At 33.8% G+C, this 22,305-nt stretch overlaps 1 protein-coding gene across 1 annotated transcript in view; it reads right to left on the bottom strand.

The window, feature by feature from the left end:
• The window catches only part of TMEM135 (transmembrane protein 135), a 239,311-nt gene that overhangs the window by 196,027 nt on the left and 20,979 nt on the right, over positions 1 to 22,305 (bottom strand). The window contains exons 2-3 of the mRNA XM_039254345.1: positions 16,434 to 16,561; positions 14,037 to 14,129 (exon numbers count right to left, since the gene is read on the bottom strand). Coding sequence (XP_039110276.1) covers positions 14,037 to 14,129; positions 16,434 to 16,561 — 221 coding nt within the window. The remainder of the gene's footprint in view (positions 1 to 14,036; positions 14,130 to 16,433; positions 16,562 to 22,305) is intronic.

Below are 22,305 nucleotides of genomic sequence, written 5' to 3'. Positions count from 1 at the left end.
AATGGAAAAAAGACAATCTCTCTAGCTAATGGTGCTGGGAGAACTGGACAGCAGCATGCAGAAGAATGAAACTGAACCACTTTCTTTTACCATACACAAAAATAAACTCAAAATGGATGAAAGACCTAAATGTGAGACAGGAAACCATCAAAATCCGACAAGGGAAAACATGCAGCAACCTCTCTGACCTCAGCCACAGCAACATCTTAACTTGACATATCTCCGAAGGCAAGGTAAATAAAGGCAAAAATGAACTACCAGACCTTATCAAAATAAAAAGCTACTGCACTGCAAGGGGAACAATCAGCAAAACTAAAAGGCAACAATGGAATGGGAGAAGATATTTGCAAATGACATATCTGATAAAGGGTTAATATCCAAAATCTATAAAGAACTTACTAAACTCAATACCCAAAAAACAAATAATCCAGTGAAGAAATGGGTAGAAGACCTGAATAGACACTTTTCCAAAAAAGACATCCAGATGCTAAACAGATATATAGAAAGACTCTCAACATTGCTCATCAGCAGGAAAATACAAATCAAAAACACACTGAAAAACCACCTCACACCAGTCAGAGTGGCTAAAATGAGGAACTCAGGAAACAACAGATGCCAGCAAGGATGTTGAGAAACAGAAACCTTCTTGCACTGTTGGTGGGAATGCAAACTGATGGTACCGCTCTGGAAAGCAGTGTGGAGGTTCATCAAAAAATTAAATATAGAATTATCCTGTAACTCAGGAATAGCACTACTGGGAATTTATCCAAAAGATACAAGAGTGCTGATGTATAGGGGCACATGTACCCCAATATTTACAGCACCACTATCAACAGTAGCCAAATTATGGAAAGAGCCCAAATTTCCATTAACTGATAATTGGAAAAAGAAGATGTGGCATGCATATATATATATATACATACATACATATATATATATACACATATACATATATATATATACACACACATACATACACTTGTTGGGATGACTACTAGGTGTTGTATGTAAGTGATGTATCATAAGAATCTACTCCTGAAGCCAAGACTACGCTGTATGTTAGCTAACTTGACATACATACATACATAAGGAAAGCGGTCTTTAATGTTTTAAGAATTTAAGGGCAGAGTTAAACTTCAAAAATGACAAAAATCTACTTGAGTTTCAATTATTAGCATTTTTCATACTCAAAAAAAAAAAAAACCTTTGTAAATAAAACAAGTACCAGTATCAAATCATTTTCACTTAAATTTCATGTCAGGTCTTAAAACGAGTATGACATACTCATACTCAAGTATGAGATCTTCAAGTCAGATCCAGTCATACATAATCTTGATTGTTCACTATTTAAAAAGGCCTAAGAGGCACCTGGGTGGCTCAGTCGGTTAAGCATCTGACTTCAGCTCAGGTCAGGATCTCACAGTTCATGAGTTCGGGCCCGTGCTAGGTTCTGTGCTCCCAGCTCAGAGCCTGGAGCCTGCTTTGGATTCTGTGTCACCCTCTGTCTCTCTGCCCCCCCCACCACTAGTACTCTGTCTCTCTCAAAAATAAACGATAAAAATAATAGTAATAAATTTTTTAAATAAAAAATAAAATGGCTTAAGAAGATTTCTATTATCACTAAAGCCACACGGAGGCAGTATGGTTTCACTTAACAACTTAAGTTTGAAAATCAGGATTCCATTTAACTTTAACTCTCTGGTACTCTGTAATTTAATTTTGTCACTAAAATGAGGGAACAATGTGCCTGGATGGCTCAGTTGGTTGAGAGTCCGACTTCAGCTCAGGTCATGATCTCTAGGTTCCTGAGTTTGAGCCTCGCATTGGGCTCTACGCTGACAGCTCAGAACCAGCTTGGGATTCTGTGTCTCCCTCTCTCTCTGCCCCTCCCCTGCTTGTGCTCTGTCTCTCTCTCTCTCAAAATAAATATTTAAGAAAACATTTTATTTAATGAGGGAACAGGACTAGTTACCTAACTTACATTTTTAAACATAAAAACTATTTCATAAAAACATACATTTATCACCAAAATAAACATAACACTGGGACTACTCAGGTTGAAAGGGGAAGGGGGTCTAGGCAAACCCACTGAACCAAACCCCACAGGCAATGACCCTGTTCAGCAGGTCCTAAGGCACCTCAGCAAAACAAAAGAATTCTACTGCTTCTCTAAAAAAGAATTTGAAAATCACTGAAAAGATGATCTACAAGCTTCTTTTTAGCTTTCTCGTCTATGATTTGTACAAAAGAATTGAAATTGTTCTTACTAATCTTTACCAATCTTATCAATTCCTACCAAATTCTAAATCAAAGATGTTCTAATAGTAATTATTTTAAGTAAATTACGTGAAGAAAAATTAGGGTGACATCAACATCCAAGAGTCGCACATACATGGAAAAATTAATCCTTCTCAAGTGATACCAATTCTTACCCAAAGCTGGTTACATATGAAAAAAAAATACACTTAATTACAAAACCAAAATAAAAGTATATCTGAAATTTCAGTGGTAGTGCCCAATCATACATTTCCTTATGAAGAGAACTACTGCATTTGTTCCACTAATCTAATTCCATCTCTAAAATTCAACAAATTATCTACCTGATACTAGAACTGTTTATCTTTAACTAGCAGGCAAAGATTATCTTGTTTACCTTCACATTTTCACATGCCCACAAAAGTACCTGGCATATCTAACAGGCACTAAACAAATGGTTACGGAAAGTGTTACTAGGAACCAAGCCTACTAGGAATATAGTAGAAACATATAGTATGTTACAGAAACATAATCACAAAGGATAGCCACTAGACAGGAGGAAAAATCAGTGATATCAATTTATTAGCAAGCAAAGATATTATCAGATAATTCACATTTGCATAAAATTTAACAATCTGCAAGGTATAATAAATATTTGAAAGCAAATTTTATCCTCTTCAGAATCTTACAAAGTGTATAGAAACTATTATCCTTTCTCTATTGAAAACCAAGAATCAGAAAATTTAAGTGGTTTCCTTAAAAATATAAAAGTAGCACAGAGACAAGCTGGAATTAGACATCAGTTTCATGTTCTTTCCAAAGCACTGCTTCTATGGCAGAAAATCTGTTCATTACTAACTTGCCTTTAAATTCTGCAACTCATTGACTTTATTTCACATAGTAACCTAAGAGGCTTCTGTGCTTTCAGAATGAATAAAACCCTGACACACTCTTACTACTGGGTAAAAGCAGCAGACGTAGTGTTATTAGATGAAATTCTATTCTGGTCTTAGGTTTCAATTTATTGTTCCTAAATAATAAGAAAGAGCACCTCCTTCCCAGCTTTAGCTGAATTCCAACCCAGAACTAATAGCCTCAAGAATGAAAAGGCAGTATCTCTGAAGAGCATGATATGCTGTATTAAAAGCAGACTCCTTGTGATAGGTTTCCCCAATCTGGCCTCTTTAACCTCAGTTCCCGTTTCAATTTGGTAGGTACAGAATAAAAGAATATTGATTTATTTTATCACTTCTCCAGGGATGCTGAGTATCACAAGAAACAGTCTATTAAACACTTGACTATACCTAGCCAAGATCTGAAAACAAACAAGTCACTCCCTTCTTAGTTGAGTAAATTCTCTCTGGAAACCAAGTTACCTATTAAAATACTGCTAAAACAGGGGCGCCTGGGTGGCTCAGTCAGTGGGTTAAGCATCTGACTTCAGCTCAGGTCATCTTCTCATGGTTTGTGAGTTCAAGCCTTGCACTTTGCATCCTGGGTGCCCCTCCCCACATGCATGCGCTCTTTCTCTCTCAAAAATAAAAAATAATAATAAACATTAAAAATAATAATAATAAAATAAAATCTTCATAATAAGATACTATTACAACAGTAATGGGGAAGGAGGAAGTGCCAATAAGAACAAAAGGTGACCTAGGCCTGAATAGGAAGAGCTAGGGCCTAGAAAAACAGTAACTTTCAAATTTTCCCAGGAGATTGTGATACTTTACTTCCATTCTTCTGAGAATCACCAGATTGGAAGAAAGATGAAACTCAGTGAACCACAAATAATTTTTTTTGATACAAGAAGGGGTGAATGTCTTCAATTTAAATGCAAAATTTAAGGGGGGTGTGCACATCAAGGGGTACTACCTAAAAAAGGTATTAAGAATCACTGTTTAAAAATTCTGTGTAATAACAGTATCATTATTCCTGCAGGAAAACATTAAAATAACTAAATTTCCTTAACACCTCAGTAAATTAAAAGGTATCCTCACATTCCATTAAATTCCAAATTTTCCTATCTTTAAACAACATTATTGTATCTAATTAGATGGATAATCATCTTTTCTTTTTCTGGAAACCTTAATGCACATACTCTTTGGCTAACCTTCTGAAACTTTTGAATGACACTGTAACACATTTCATAACTAAGGCTATTAGGGAATATAGTAGGCATGGTATAACTTCTAGATTCTAAATGTTTATATATTCCTTCTCTCTCTCTCTATGTGTGTGTGTGTGTGTGTTTGTGTTCTACAAAAAATGGAATATTATAGATTAAAGAAAAGCAAAGTCAAAGTCCCTAACAACTGTAATAGCTTACTACGAGATACTATTTAATGATCTCAGAAAGTCTTCAAGATACAATAAATTTTCATCTGTCAGAATGTTTTAGAACAGTATAAAAGTACTGCCTTAAAGTATAAGAATGAATAAAGAGCAAGAGTCTATGATCATATTCTATTATATACAGCAGATAATACAAAGTAAACTTTTCAGAAGACTGCAAGGTAATTTAATTTTCTTCCTGTAAAGATAACATGGCACTAAAACATGAAGATGCTAAGAATCTATAAAACAAAGTCATGGTATTTTATTCACATATTAAAGAGTTCTCATTTTGGTCATATCTGCTTAGGAGTTTCATAACTACAACAGTGTAATCTAACAATTCAACCCATGAGTAGATTTAGAATAAATGTGCAATATTTGATATTTTAATCCATGTCATGTTTGAGCACCCTGCAGTTTTAACTTATCTAAACTAATACTAAATATCAAAGCAAATTCCATAGCAATTCTACAAAACAAAACCCACCAGAGCAACTTTCTGAACCACAAACAAAGCACTTCCTAGAAACTGAAAGAGAAGACTAGTTCTTAACAGCCCACCTAGCGATAAACTAGATGTTACCAATGCTTCCCACTGAGTTACTATGATCACAGTTCTTTGTGGCACAAATTTTTTAAGCAACCCTGGAAACAACTTCAAAGTTTTCTCAGAATCCCACAGTGATACGATTAAGATTTAAGTAAATTGCCCTCTTAGGAGGTGTCAGGAACTAGCTGGCAAAGCATGCTTAATTCTGTAAAGAGAGGGAAGAAGACTGGGAAAGACAGATGGATAGATAGATGGGTGGATGGGTTGGAGAGGCAAAGAAAAGTAGGAAGGAAGAAAGTCAAACCAATATAGATGAAAAAATACCTATGAAGACAGACAGATCTTTATTTATATATCTGTACTTATGTACGTCCATCATATATATGTGTATGTGTATAACCATACTCTATGCTCTTACCTCATTAAATGCTTTTTGGAAAACTGATTACACAATTGAGTACAGAATGTAAAATCTCAGAGTAATGACTTCACTATTAAATAAAGTTCTAGAGATTTAAAAGTTAGGGCTGCCACTAAAATTTGACACTGCTAATCCTCCATATTCTGTATCTTCTACTCTATTATTGATTTATTAAAAATATGAACTGTACACACATCTCAATGGACAAAAAACTCCTTAAACATTGCTATTTACCACCTTCTAACCTCATATTTCTTCTTATTCTGGGTTTTCACACTCTAATCTTCTCTCATAGCCCCAGTGACCACCTATACGAAGAAAGCTTCAAATTTTATTTATGACTACCATGTTTCTCCTGAATCTAGACTCACACTTCAACCTGACTGCTGGCTACCTCCACCAACATACCATTGATTTTCTTCATGTATTAAGGGCATAATTACAAATTCCTTTTCCTTAAAGTTACAACTATAATATTAATACACTTTACTTTGGGCACTAGATGTACGTAACTTCAGCCTTTGTAAGTTATATATAATATATTAAGGAGTCATGACATTTAATGAAATCTTACTAAAATTTGTGGTAAGTAAAAAATAGTTTTTCAAAGCAAATAAGACCATTAACTTTTACACAATTTCAGATAAACACAGACCAGACTCGCTTAAAAGTACACTATTAAAAAAAAAAATTATAAAAAGATGAAGCAAAAAAATTTGCTTTTCTATGTTTTAAGGTGAACTCCAAAAAATTATTATTAAACCTGCTTTTTAAAAAATAAGTCACAGGGCTCCAGGGTAGCTCAGTTAGTTAAGTGTTAAATTCTTGATTTCCACTCAAGTCATGATCTTGTAGTGTGAGGGATCAAGCCCCAAGGACAGCTCTGCATTGAAAGCATGAAGCCAGCTTGGGATTCTCTCTCTCTCTTCCTCTCTCTCTCTCTCTCTTTCTCTCTGTCTCAAAAACAAATAATAAATAAGCATTTTTTTAAATTTAAAAAATAAAAGCTTCAAGTTTTAAGTTTTTAATTAGGCCTCAACCAGGATTTGTGGTTGCCACACATAAACACACACAACACACAACTGTCAAGAAAAAAAAAAAAAAGAACTAGAGAGCTATTTCCAGGTATTAACTGCATCACCTAATAAACAACAGAACTAAATCGCTACAATCACAAAGGGTTCGATTACTCAACAATCACATCAATATAAGGATCAACTTTTCCTCAGCAACTTCAGCAAAGAAAGTCCTTACAAAGAAGCTACATTTAAAATTTTCATTAGGTCAGACTATTCCAATTAACATTCAGAACAGATTATAATTGATAACTACCTACAAATTTAATGTCTACATATAAAACACTAGTGTAATAGCTCACTTAAGAAATGAAAGCAGAAAACTTTAAAACAAAAGTTTATTATCAAAAGCAAAAAGAAAACAGAAAATAATGTAGTAACTAAAATCCAAGTTATCACCTCACTTCCGGGAAACCTCTTTGTACCTTAAAAAGTTATAGTTCTTAATATCAATAGCACAATTTTACTTTGGAGTTAGTGTATTTAAACACATGCTTATCATCAAAGGAAAGTTTTTTTTTTTACCTAAAATTATAAAAAATAAGACTTAGACTAATGTATCAAGAGAAAAGAATTTAGCAATAAACAATGCACATATATATTAAAAATTGGTATATGACAAGGGCCATTACAAATCCATGGAGAAAGAATGGATAATTGAATCCCTGGTGCCAGAGAAAGCGACTATTCACCAGCCAAAGAAAGCGGGTGGGGGACAGTGAAATAAAAGAGGTCATATGGCAAGCAGACTCCAAGACAGACCTAAACACAGTTCTACATTTTGCAAGATGATGGAATATTAACACTAAGAAACTCTAAAGTTAAAGATACCTAAGTAGTCCTTAGAGCAAGCAATAAAAAAAGAAAAACAAAAAAAAAAGTAAAAATGGACTAAAAAAAATGTCTTCTTCCAGGTTTCCAGTTTCTGTGCAAGGAGCTTGGAAATCCTCACTTAATCCTAACAGCAAGTAAAAAAGCTGAGGAAACTGAAAATTCAACAATTCTTCTTAGATCCATAAGAGAAGCAAGGTCACCCTACAAACTACTGCCCCCCGAAAAAGAAGAGACTATAGGCAGATAGAGAATCACAATCTCCCAGAACAGAAACCAGCTGAAACCTCAGAGGGAATGAAAGCCAGACTAGGAAAACACTACATGATAAACTGCAGGAAGCTCAGTGTGGACAAGTGTGAGAGTAAAAAATTCAAGGGGTGCCCAGTCATAGAGGGACCCTCACACCTTTGTGCATTTTACCTCTGGGAGCTTAACTAAGTAAATATCAAGGGGAAAGCCCCTTATGCTTCCAAGTAGAGGGAAAGAAAGAGGAATCATTTTGAAATAAGCAGTAGCATTCTGTTCTTAACAGGGCCTGTCCTTGGTAAAAGCTAGTTTACCAGGGCCTAACCTACTAAGGTATTACAAGAGCCTAAGTGACATGGGGAAGGGAAATACCTAACTCAGTTGCACATGGAAGAAAGCAAAGTATGCAACTCCAGCACATGCTAACCATCCTGCCCCACCTAAGAGGTGAAGAAAACCTGAGAAAGACATAAAGTTCACAGTCTAGAGACACAGGTTCACTGAGAGACTGAGGCCTAACCACAGGACTATAGAAGTTTCCTTCCCCCCGACACCTCACCACATTAGTAACAGCCTGTTACAGCAATTGCTTTCACCTGGTACATCATGCCCAGCTATCAAGAAAAAAATCACAAGGCACATCAAAATGCAAAAATCACAATTTGAAGAGACAGAGCTAGCATCATAACCAGACATGGCAAAGATGCTGGAGTTATCAGACCAGGAATTTATATTAAAACAATGATTGGGGCACTCTCCTGGCTCAATCAGTAAAGCACCATGACTCTTAATCTCAGGGTCATGAGTTCAATCCCCACAATGGTTTTGGAGCTTACTTTTAAATAAACAAACAAAATAAAAGAATGATTAATACTAAGGGCTCTAATGGATCAAATAGATGGCAAATAGAAACAGATGAGCAAGGTAAGCAGAGAGATGAAATTCCTAAGAAAGAACCAGAAAGAAAATGAACTACAGCAGAAATGAAGAGTGTCTCTGATATAATCATTAGTAGATGGGACACACTCGAGGAAAGCATCTCTGAGCTAGAGGAGATATCACTAGAATCCTTGAAAACTATAAAACAAAAAGAACAAAGACTGAAAAAAAATACAGACCATCCAAGGACTGTGAAACAACTACAAAAGGTATAACATGCACATGATGGGAAAAGCTAAAGGACAGAAAGAGAGAATGGAACAGGAGAAATATTCAAAACAATAATGACTGAGAAATTTCCTAAATTAATGTTAGACACCAAACCACAAATCAAGAAAGCTCAAAGAACACCAAGCAGCATATATGCCAAACAAACAAACAAACACAAGTACATCAAGGCATACCTTATTAAAACTACAGAAAAATAAACAAAAAGAAAAAACCCTGAAAGAGGCCAGAGGAACAAAAACACCTTACACACAGAGGAACAAAGATAACTGCATCCAACTTCTTCTCAGAAACCATGCAAACAAGAGAGTGGAGTAAAATATTTTGTGTTGGGGGTGCGGGGGGGAACAGCCTAGAATTCCATACCCTGACAAAAATTGAGAATATTTGTTGCCAGTGGACCTGCTCTGCAAGAAATGTTAAATGCTCTCTAAAGAGGAAGAAAACAGTACAGATAAGAAACTCATCTACATAAAGAAAGGTGGAACATTAAAGAAAAAATAAGGTTAAATAAAAAATTTTATTTCTCTTATTCTTAATTGCTCTAATAGATAACAGTTCATTCAAAATTATACTGTAACAATGTACAATAATGGAATACTATAACCAAAGCAATAATGTAATTGATTTTGTATGCTTATGTATATATATGAGGGGTCTGTGTGTGTGTGTGTGTGTGTCTCATGAATACTTACATACAACTGAATGATAGCAATGATATAAGGGACAGAAAGAAGGAATTAGGATTATATTATTATCTTAAGGTATACTCACTACCTATGAAAGGCTACAGTGTCATTTGAAAGTAGACTAGGATTAGCTGTAAATGCGTATTACAAAACTAGGGCAACCACTGAAAACAAGTTAAAAAAAAAAGTATAATTGATTATTAAGAAAGGAGAAAAAAATGGAACCATATAAAATGTTCAGTTAAAACCACAAAAGGCATAAGAAGTGGGAAGACAGACTAATAAGTATAGTAGATATGAATCATCTACATTAATAATCACTTTCAATGTCAATAGTCTCAGTACACCAATTAAAACACAAACATTACCAGAGCTGATCAAAAAACATAACCCAAGTACATGCTGTATACAGGAAATCTACTAGAAAGACACATATGGATTAATTCAGCACATAAAAAAATAATAAAATGAAATAAAAAGCACATGAAGAAATGCTCTACAACACATGCCATCAAGGAAATGTAAACTAAAACAATGAGACACTACCACACTCCTATTAGAATGGCCAGAATGCAGAACACTAGCAACACTAAATGCTGGGAAGGATGTGAACCAACAGGAATTCTCATTCACTGCTGGTGGGAATGCAAACTGGTACAGCCACTTTGGATAACAGTTTGGCAGTTTCTTACAAAGTCAAACATACTTGTAATATATGATGTAGCAATCATACCCCTTGGTAATTATCCAAAGGGGTTGAAAGCATAAATACACAAAAACCTGCACACATAAATGTTTATAGCAGCTTTACTGGTAACTGCCAAAACTTGGAAGCAACCAACATGTCCTGCAGCAGGGCAAAAGACAGACAGCTATATATCCAGACAATGGAATATTATTCAGCGCTAAAAAGGAATGACCTATCAAGCCATGTAAACACATGGACAAAGCTTAAAGGCACATTACTAAATAAAAGAAGCCAACCTGAAAAGCTAAGATACTGTATGATTTTAACTATAGGACATTCTGGAAAAGGTAAAACTATAGAAAGTAAAAAGATCAGTAGTCACTAGGGGTTGGGGGGAGGGTGGGATGAAGAACAAGCACAGAGGACTTACTCTGTATGATACTATAATGGTCAATACATGTCAATGTAAAAACTGGTGAACATGAATAAGGGCTATAATCTAGCTGACAATAATGTCAATTTCCTGCTTTTATATTATGCCACAGTTACATAAAATGCTATCACTGAAGGGAAACTGAAAAGTTTTCAAGTGCCTCTATGTAGTATTTGTGTAATATTCCATGACTCTATATAATCAGGTCAAAGTTGAAAGTAAAAGATAATAATAAAGCAGACCACATAGTGACAAACATAATAAAAATAGCATAAAATAATATGGCAGAACTAAGCCAAATATATTAGTTGTATAAATAAATGTATATGGACTGAACTTAGGTATTCAAATAAAACAATTTTTTTCATATTGGCACTCCAAATATAACCCAAATTTATGTGGCATATAAGAAAGACATATAAAGTATTTCAGGAAGATAAAGACATACTCGGCAAATGCAAGCAAAAAAAGAAAATGAAAGAGAACTAAACATTTGGAACTCAATCCAAAATAAATTAAATGAAATAAAGGGCATACTTTTTAATGCTAGAAATTGCACCTCACATTAAAGATACAACCTAAAACCATATTCAATAGCATAGATCTGATAGCTGTCTACCAACCTTTGAACTTCCAATAAAAGATAATGCACTTTTTGCCAAGTGTTCAAAACATAGTTACAAAAATTGAGCATAAATTAAGCCACAAGGAACACCTTATAAAGGTTTCACACAGAGAAAAGATTGTGAATAACATTCTCAGATAAGAACCCAATAAAACTAGAAATTAATAATAAAGGGGCCATTCTATCTTCTTTAGCTCTCTACAAAATAATTATTATATTAAAGGAGAAATACAAATCAAAATTACAGAATTTCTAGAAAATGATGGTAATGAAAGTATTACATATCAGAATCTAAGAGATAAAAATAAAGCACTTATCAAAAGAAAATTCTCAAAACCCAGAAAATTCCATCACTACTTAAAGTATTCCCAATCAAGACAAAAATAAGGAAAACTTGTGTAGTATTTTATGAAGTAAATGACAATCCTAATAAAGAATACACACACACACACACACACACACACACACACACACAACATGTAGCCAATCCACAAATAGTTGATTATCATGATCAACTCAGGTTCACTCCAGCAAAGCAAGGACTATGGAATATCAAGAAAACTATTCAGCTAATTCTCCCAAAATAATAAATAACAGCTTTATTGAAAAGATCTGGTGATTACTACTTTAATCACATATTCAAACTTGAACCACCTGGAATTATGGACCTGATGGCTTTAGCATCATCTATTAAGTATATTCTTACTAAGAATTTTTAATCTAAATGTAATCACGTTTTAGACTGAACTTCAGTTTACAGGAAATACATGAGTTAAATGAATTAATTAAACAATTCTATGAGGAAAAAAGTCAGACAAAATCAGAAAAGTTTTATACTCAAGACAACTGGCCTGGTCACATCAATAACTCAATGTCATGGGTAGAGGGAAGGAGTAGGGAGACTAAGCTAAATTTAAAAAAAATAAAGAAACATAACACTATACATAATTTCCACTAGAGTCTAGTTAAAAAAAATACAGCAATAAAAGCATTTTAGGACACTATGGACTAGCTGGTATTAGGGAGTGACTGTTGATTTTCTTACATGTAATAACAATGTTATAATTAAACAGGAAAATACCCCTATTTGAAAATACGCATATTCGAGCATTTAGGAGTAAAGTGTCATGATGTTTGCAATGGTTCACACACATACACAAACACACATATACACACATAACCACACATACATATAATCACTTACAACTAAGTAAAAGTTGCAAAATGTTAGCAACTATTGATTCTAGGTTGGTACACAGGTGTTCAATTTCAACATTTTCTGTTGAAAATAGGCAAAAAACTTCAAAAATGCTCTTATTACTCAAGTGCTAAAAATAAATAAATCAGAGCAAACTTGGTTTAAAGCATATTTAAAGTTTCATTTATGAGTTACGTATTTTGAAATCTTATTTCTAAAACCAGTATTCACATTATTAAATAAATCAGGAAGTTGCAATCACCAGAATAACTCTCATTAATGAGCAAAAACCAATAATAACATTTAACACTTAACATTTACTATGTGTCAGGCCCTATTCTAAGGACTTTTACATAAATTAATTCATTTAATTCTCTGAACAACCATGTAAACAGATTACCACTATCTCCATTTTTCAGGTAAGGAATAAGCCATATAACACAGTAAGTGACAGATCCAGTTGCCTAAGCCAGATAGTACAGCTCCAGAATCCACACTCTTAATATACAGTACTATTCTGTACTAAACTTTCAAGTATGATAACCTATCTTTCTAGGGATTCTGATTTGATTATGCTGGGCTAATAATATCCACCAGCCCTATGATTTTAGTAATTTTAATAATCCAAAAGTATTATGATACAAGCAAAGAACCAAAAGTTTAGACACCATATGTTACACAAGAAGGCATTAAAAATTGCCTCAGGTAGTTTAAGTAAATATTTAATTAACTGATAATCAGATCTATCTATACTCAATGTGAGATCAGTGATTATTGCAAACATCTTCCTAAACTGGATGATAATCTTATCTTGATTAACACAGGACTCCATTTTCTTGATTAATACATGACCCCATTTTGACTCTCTGGGATAAAGATGGAATCAAAGCAGTTCTCAGCAATGAAAATCATTATTAATGAGATGGCAAAAATTCTTTTTGCAAAAGCTTTATCTTCTGCTGTTTACCTGACTGATTAATTTACATAACAGTTTGTAGCATTTTATAGAAATCTTACTGTGTCACTTGAAACACTTTCAGGTTTATATAAACGAAAAATATTTTTTTAATGAGAGGATACCTTAAAAATAATAACTGACTTAACAGAGATCACTCAATGAATTGAAGCAAATTACAGATATAGACATTAAGAGAAAACTGTTAATTTTCTTAGGTGTGATAATGGTATTGTCATTAGAAAAGATCTTCAATTAGATTTGTGTAGGCTATGTTTTATTTAGGCACCTTAGAGAACTCTCTAGTTTTTTAGTAAACAAAGACCAGTAGGTATTATTATTCTATGAAGTCAATCTTTATATTTTAATGGACTTAATAAACATAAATGATAATAGTAATGCAAAATTAAATTTTCCATCAAATATCTGTAAGACTAAAATCATATGTGGAAATATTTCTCATCCCTGGACTACAAGAAATAGTAAGTTAAAAAAATTTTAGTTGGGATAAAGGACAGTAAGCTAGTAAACTACTATTACATAAGTAGATATATAAAAATTTACCTGCTTTTTCTTTCAATTAGAATGGCCACATAAGATGCTGGCAAAGCGGCACCAAAGCCAGGACTCCAAGAGTAGAATTTTCCAAGTATCTTCCTGAAATTCAAATTTGGAATGTTTATATGAAATTTTTATTTGGTTATTTCAGTTATTATGAAACTCCACCCTCTACCTAAATGGCACCTCAAATTCAGCATGTCCATAATCAAACTCATTATCTCTCTCCCCTATCCCCATGAACTGCTCTCTCCTCTCTTTTCCTAGGTTAATGGGAATAACAACTACGTACCCACTTGTGTCTGACACTTTGAAACAGCCTTAATTTCTTTTCCCTTTCCCCACACATTAAATCATCCCCTTAAATTTTTCCATATGCAATTTAACTCTCAAATTCCTCTCCAATCTGCTACTCCTCCCTTAGTTAAGTCCCTCACCATCTCCGACTCTGGTTACTACAACAAACTAGTAAGTATCTCTCTTTCCAATACTTTAGTCAGTCACATTCATTCAGACATTCCTTGGATCCAACATTACTCACTATGCAAACCCTCTATGCTCTCGGTTTCCTAATCTATAAAATGGGAACAATAATATTACCTATCTCATAGAGTTGTCATGAGGACTACATGAGCTATTTCCTAGTACCATGTATGACATACAGAAAGTGCTAAGGAAACATTAGCTGTTGTTATAATTATTACTACTATTATTTCTTAACACATGATAAATATTCAACAAATGTCACCCCTTCTTTGCTTCTACAACCCTTGATAACTTGTTCTTACAGTACTTACTAAAGTATTTTATATTTTTTAGTTTTATATAGATATAGATGTATATCATTTTTTACTTACTAGAATATGTCCCTTGAAAGTAAAAATTACATGGTGTTCACATGCTATAAAATGGTCATTAGCTGCTTGGGTTTTTAAAGAGATCAAAAAAAAGATATTTGGAATGTTAGGAAGAGTTTTTTCCTTTTGAAGATACTATGTTCCTAAGAAAGGGAGAAGCAGCACATAAAACTTGCAAAAAAATAATCTGAACAAAGTTGGTTGATGGATAAAAAACACATTATAACAAAAAATGTAAATATATACACACATAGATTAAAGATCACTGATAAAATGGTATTTTTAACTGAAGTTTAGCTTTAAAAGAATTAGAAAACCTATAGAGCATATATAACATAGGTATTTCTAAAATGAACATCAGAAACCTGCCCGAGAAAACTAGAAGTGATTCTCCCTCCACTATAAAATCCACAAAGGCTGTAAGAAGTTACTGAATGCAAAATTCCAGAAAAATAACTTAATGAGTCAGTTACAGGAGGAACAGAGATGTAACTGTAAGTATTTTAAGTATAAGTATTATAGGTATTTTGCATGTCCACAAGTTAACCAAACAAGTTCACAGACATAAAGAAATAAGCTACAACAGCAATTTATGATTATTGTAATATTTTTAAGCCTAATTATCTTATAACTTTATTTTTAACATGTGAACAAGTATTAGAAACTTTCCAGAGTACATATGATAGTTTCTTACACACATTTTCAAATCAATTTAAAAGCATAATTTTTTCAATAGCATAAACCTTATCAATTATTTTCTGCATATTCTATAAGCTTATAAATATTAATGTTTTGAGGAGGGAAAATCTCTAAAAGACATTTGAAAATTATCTTTTTAACTGCAATTAATGTATACCTACAGAACTACTCTGGGCAACAGTAATATGAGAATAATGTAAAGTTAGTATTTTAACTTGACAGATTCAAGAAAAACACTAGTTGGGGTTTTCAGTAATCACTGGGAAAAAAGATAAGAAGTAAATATCTAATAAACATGTTAAGGTATGTCACAGCACTAAAAACTGAATTCTAACTGCATCTATGTCATAGGAAGCCTGTGACATAAGTAATTATAAGACTTAATCAGGAGCATAAGTTTCATTAAAAGGATATACCAAAATTTAACTTACCGTTTTACATAAAACACGAGCATTTTATAGTCTTTTTGAAGTCTACTCACTTCAATAGGTGTGTACCTCACCTATACCATGGATAGTTGCTTTGAATTCTTGATCCATGAAATTGAAAAGTTAGGATATCCTAATCAAAAACTTGGTAAATATAGTAGGCCTCAGAAAGCTCACAATACACCAAAACACTTCTGCTATATAATCATAGCAATAATTTGAAGTTTTTCTTCATCTCTAAGCCAAGAGGCCCACAACTCCTGGTTTAATAAACTTTCTTTGAGATACATAAATGTCATTTGAAAGAGAAAAAAACATACAAGCAGTGACCTGTACAACATTTATATAAACATCTGTTTGTTTCATAGTTTCAACAAAGGAATTTGTATTAACCTCCAGTGGTGATTATGAGTACCAACCTTAAAATGCAAAAGAAAGCCATATACAAGGCCCCATTAGCAGTCAGAAATGAAGCAGATTGTAGGATCTCAGGGAGTAGTTTGTGTAAATAATAGTCTAATTTTCGTTTCCGGAGAATTGCTGCAATCTGGAAAGAGAAAGGGCTTTTTGTTCAATCCAACCAATTTTTCCCACTTAAATTAGCTCATATGTGAAAGCTATTGAATAATAGCATGTATTTTAAAATTAAAGTTAAACTCTGGCATTTTACTGACTCCTCTACAAAAATACAATTTCTAGAACAGAAAAGAAGACACTTTAATTTATTGAAGGTATAATGGGTAAAATACACACCAAGAAATTACAACATAGATCATAAAGAATAACTACCAAATGTTGTGGTATTTATAATGCCTTAAAATCAGTTTTAAACTGAATAATGAAATACATTTTTAAATGGCAAAAATAAAGCACAATTCAAATAAAAACTGAATGTCAAAACAAAACTATTTTACAGATATTATCAGCCTGGATATTAGAGAACCTCAGTGTTATAAACCAAAGAAATTCATTCAGCTATTCAAACATGAGTACTGTGTGAAAAACCATGCTAGGAATACAAAGAGTAAAAAATAAAATTAATAATTTCTGACCCAATAGAGCCCATTAAAAACAAATTGGGGGGAGGGGAGTGCTTGAAATCTAGTCTACTATAGGTTGGTACCACAATGTTACCAGAGCAGGAACAAGTTCTGTACCAAGGATTGCAGAAGTCTGTCACAAATATATTTCATAAAGAATGCCATGCTATGAGTCTTCATGGCTTATCTTTTAAATTTAAACTTAGATTGAAAACACATTTTACAGGTTGTTATATGTGACCTCAGAATTTAAAAGAAAATTTTCAAGATTAAAATAAAAAAAAAACTCTGAAATAATTTACTATGGATATTATGGATATTTAAAAATCAAGATAAAAGATCTAAGTATTTATCGAGTACACTATTAATGTTATACAACATAAACAGAATATGAATTGGAATATGGTATGATAAGGTACAGATAGAGATCTTGAAAAATAATTTGTTAGTAATAATTATACGAAGTGCCTTGGAAGTTTATCAAAGAGTGAGTTTAATATAGGGGTGGGCAGCTGTTTCACTGAGAAAGGGACATGAGCTACATTTGGAAAAATAGAATCTTAACAGGCCACAGAGAAAAAATATTTTTCCATCAAATGAAACAACGTACTTAAGGAGAAAAACTTAAAACCACACAATTAAGGAATGAAGAAGAGAGTATAAGGAAGGGCAATACGGACTTGAAAGAAGACTAGAGAACTCTATTCACTCCCCACCATCCCAGATATAACACTTTTCCTAAGGTCAATGATCAATAAATCCAAGGGACTTGCCTCAGTTCTCTTCTTACTCCACCCCTTTGAAGCCCCTGACCATCTCCTGTTTCATTCAATTAAACAACTTGTAAATAAGAACTATGCCATACACAGCAAAAACAATGATGACTAAGATCTAATCCCTGCCTTCTAGGCACATAAAATCTTGATAGGGAAATTAGACTCATAAACTAGAATATGCCAAGTGCTAGACTAGAGGAAGAAGAAACTGCTATAGAAATACATATTAAGAAATGACTAAAAGGTGATGGGACTAGGAAGGTGATGATGTCCAGAAGATATCACTGAACTTTGTAAGACAGACAGAGCTTAACAAATAGGTGGAATTTTGATAACAGAAGTTTCTATAGTTTCTATGGTAATGTATTATTTTCATCTTCCCATTATATCTCTAAACATTTTTCCTTCATTAGCATTTCTTCCTCAGATCACTACTCATTCTACATATGCTCTCTTTCCAATGGCATCATCTATCATCTCAAAGTAGGAATTCTTATTATAACTCCAATCTCTTCCCTAAATTCTTTTTTTTTTAATTTTTTTTTTATTTATTATTTCTAGGAGAGAGAGAGAGACAGCGTGAGCAGGGGAGGGTCAGAGAGAGAGGGAGTCACAGACTGAAACAGGCTCCAGGCTCTGAGCTGGCAGTCAGCACAGAGCCCGATGCGGGGCTCGAACCCACGAACGTGAGATCATGACCTAAGCGAAAGTCGGACGCTTAACCGACTAAGCCACCCAGGCGCCCCTCTTCCCTAAATTCTTAATGTATCCTTCAAATATCTATTGGACATATCAACAAATATGTAACACAGGCATCAAAAAACTCAACATGTGCAGAGCAGAACTCACTATATTTCACAAAAGAATGTTTTAACCTCTGAGTTTCCCACCTTAACACATCCACCCAATTACTTAGGAACAAAATGCATCTGTCACAATCACCCCCTGGTCCTCAAGCATCTCATCAGTTCTGATGGTGTCCTAGTATCCTCAGGTTTGGGAATGTAGTGTCTCTTTCATTTTAGACTTAACAATGGGCAGAATTTGATACTATGTAATATATTCATATAGTTACAGAAAAAAAAATCTCTGTTCCTGGAAAGGAAGAAACAAAACTATCCCTATTGGCAGATAACCAGATTGTCTACACAGAATATCCCAAGCAACACATAAAATCAAACAAACAAACAAAACCCAACTACCTAGAATTAATAAGGCAGTTTAGCAAGGACACAGAATACAGATAAACCTACAAAAATCATTTGTATTTCTATATAAAAGCAATCAACACATGGATGCCAAAATTAAAAATACAGTAGCATTTATAAATCCTCAAAAAAATAAAATACTTAGGCAAAAATCTATCTGCATAGGACTTATATGCTGAAAATTACACAATGCTGATGAAAGAAAGCAAAGGAGATATAAATAAATGCTTGTGGACTAGTAGACTCAGCATGTCAATTCTCCCCAAAGTGACACAATTTCTATCACAATCTCAGAAAGATTTCTGCAGACAAGTATAGACAATATCATTCTGAAATATATACAAAAAGCAAATTGATTATATAAAACAACTCTGAAAAAGAGAATCAAGTGAGAAGAATCAGTTCACCCAATTTTAAGACTTACTATGTTGATAGGGCAATCAGGCTTTGCGATATTGGCAGAGAAATAAACAAATAGGTTAATGAAATAGAATGGAGAACCTAGAAACAGAACCATGAAAATACTTCCAACTAAAAGACAGCTTTTTCAACAAATGGTGTTAGAGCAAGTGGATATCCACAGGCCATAAAATGTTAAATAAAAATTTAGAACTAACCTTAACCTAAATTTCATACTTCACACAAAATTTAATTCAAAATGGATCATAGATATAAATGTGAAACATAAAGCTACAAAATTTTAGGGGGGAAAGATCAGACAAAATCTTAGGGATTTAATAAGGCTAGGCAAAGAGTTCTTAGACATGAGACCAAAACCACAATCCATAAAAGGAAAAACTGTAGGAGTGCCTGGGTGGCTCAGTCGGTTAAGCATCTGACTCAGATCAGATCTTGATCTCAGGGTCATGAGTTCAAGCCCCGTGTTGGGCTGCACACTGGGCATTAAGCCTACTTTTAAAAATTTTTGTAAAGGAAAACTGTAGTTACACTTCAGAACTAAAACTTTTTCTCTTTAAAAGACTTGTTAAGACGATAAAAAGACTAACTACAAAATGGGAGAAAATACATGTAAACTACATATCCAGCAAAGGACTATATAGTATCTGGAATATATAAGGAAATCTCACAATTCAATGGTAAAATTTTAATGTAATTAAAAAGTAGCAAAAATATAGAGAGACATTTCACTGATATGTAAATGGTGAATAAGCACACTAGCCCTTGAGGAAATGCAAATTAAAACCCACAAATGAGCTATCATTATACAATCATCAGAACTGACTGAAATTGAAAAATAAGGGAAAACCAAATTCTGGCAAGAAAGACAGAGAAACTGGATCAGTCATGCATTACTAGAGAAAATGTGAAATGGTAGAGTCATTCTAGAAAGCAGTTTGACAGTTTCTTGAAAAAATAAATAAACAACTATCATATGACCAAGCAACTGTAGTCCAGGGTATTTATCCTAAAGAAATGAAAATGTATGTCAATACAAAATCTGTGCATAAATGTTTATAGCAGCTTTTCCACAGAATAGTCAAAAACCAGAAACCACCCAGATGTTTTTCAAGAGGTGAATGGTTTAAAAAATATTGGAGTATCCATATAAGAGAATACTACTCAGCAATGAAAAAAGAATAAATGAGTGATATATGAAACAATCTTGATGAATCTCCTGAGAAATATGCTGAGTAAAAAAGGCCAATCCCTAAACACTGCATAATGCATGATATCATTTACAAGACATTCTTGAAATGACAGAGTCATAGAAATGGAGAATAAAGTAATGGTAGCCAGGAGTTATAACGGAGGAGGTGGATATGTGGGAGGAAAGTGGGTATTGCTATAAAAGAGCCACATGAGAAATCCTTTTGATGATGGAAATGTTCTATATTTTGACTGTATCAATAGAAGGGTTTTGGTTGTGGTATTTACTATCATTTTGTAAGATGATACCATCAGGAGAAACCAGATAAAAAGTACAGGGAATCTCTCCATTATTTCTTATAACTGCATAAGAATCTATAACCATCTCAAAACAAAAAGTTCAATTAAAAAAAAAAAGCAGGGGCACTTGAGTGGCTCAGTCAGTTAAGCATCCAACTCTTGATCTCAGTTCAGGTCATGATCTCACAGTTCAGGAGTTCGAGCCCTGCACTGGGCTCTGCGCTGACAGCATGGCGCCTGTTTACCCCATTCATGCTCTTTCTCTCTCTCTCTCAAAAAAATAAATAAACTAAAAAGAAAAGAAAAAAAGCTGTCATGCAGTCATCCACATGATGGCCATAGGTAAATGAAATATGGTCATCATGACTCATCATTGCACTAAGAAATATCACTACACACAAACCAGAATGACTAAAACAAAACAAACAAAAAAAACTGATAAAGCCAAGTACTGATAGGAATGAAAAAACTATCTGTAATTACAAATACCACCAAAACTAAATGTCCACCAGTAAAGTGGATAAATTGTACATACCTGCAAAATCGGTATACCAAACTGTATAGCCTATTGTAAGAAACAAAGGAAATCTTACACAAAACACGGGAAACTACCTAGGGCCTTATCATCCCTGTGCTCTAACCCAGAGCTTCCAACCAGGGTTTACAAGTGACCAAAATACTGATCCTCTCAACACTGTGGGTAGTCAGGCCGAGGCTAACAGAGTACAGCGATAAACATTTCAGTTTTCCCTAGGGTGCCACACAATTATTATCATTTTCTAGGTATACCATAGCATGCTACAGCGTAAAAAAGGTTAGGAAACACTGAGCTCACAAAATAACATAACAGCAGGGGCGCCTGGGTGGCTTAGTCGGTTAAGCATCTGACTTTCGCTTAGGTCATGATCTCGCGGTTCGTGGGTTCGAGCCCCACGTCAGGCTCTGTGCTGACTGCCAGCTCAGAGCCTGGAGCCTGTTTCGGAGTCTGTGTCTCCCTCTCTCTCTGACCCTCCCCTGCTCACGCTGTCTCTCTCTCTCCTAGAAATAAATAAAAAACATTAAAAAAAAAATAACATAACAGCAATTGTACATACCATGTAGTAAAAGCACATGCACATATGTATAAAATCATCATCTGAAATCATCAGAAAACTTGAGAAACATATTTTAATAGCAAATATGTTGTAATGTTCATAAGCTTTGATGAAGAAATTCCACATTAATTAATCTCTTATAAATTTTCCAAATATACTTATAAAAATTTAGCTAAATATGGGTATATAATAGCACCATGATTAAAATATAAACATATTTATTTATCATAGTAATGTAATCTTGTTTTAGAAGACCACTTAATGA

This window comes from Hyaena hyaena, unplaced genomic scaffold (genome assembly GCF_003009895.1).
Source record: "Hyaena hyaena isolate Hyena2069 unplaced genomic scaffold, ASM300989v1 scaffold_491, whole genome shotgun sequence".
Lineage (NCBI taxonomy): Eukaryota > Metazoa > Chordata > Mammalia > Carnivora > Hyaenidae > Hyaena > Hyaena hyaena.
Note: the sequence above shows the minus strand (reverse complement) of the source record. Positions and strands in the feature narration are given on the sequence as shown.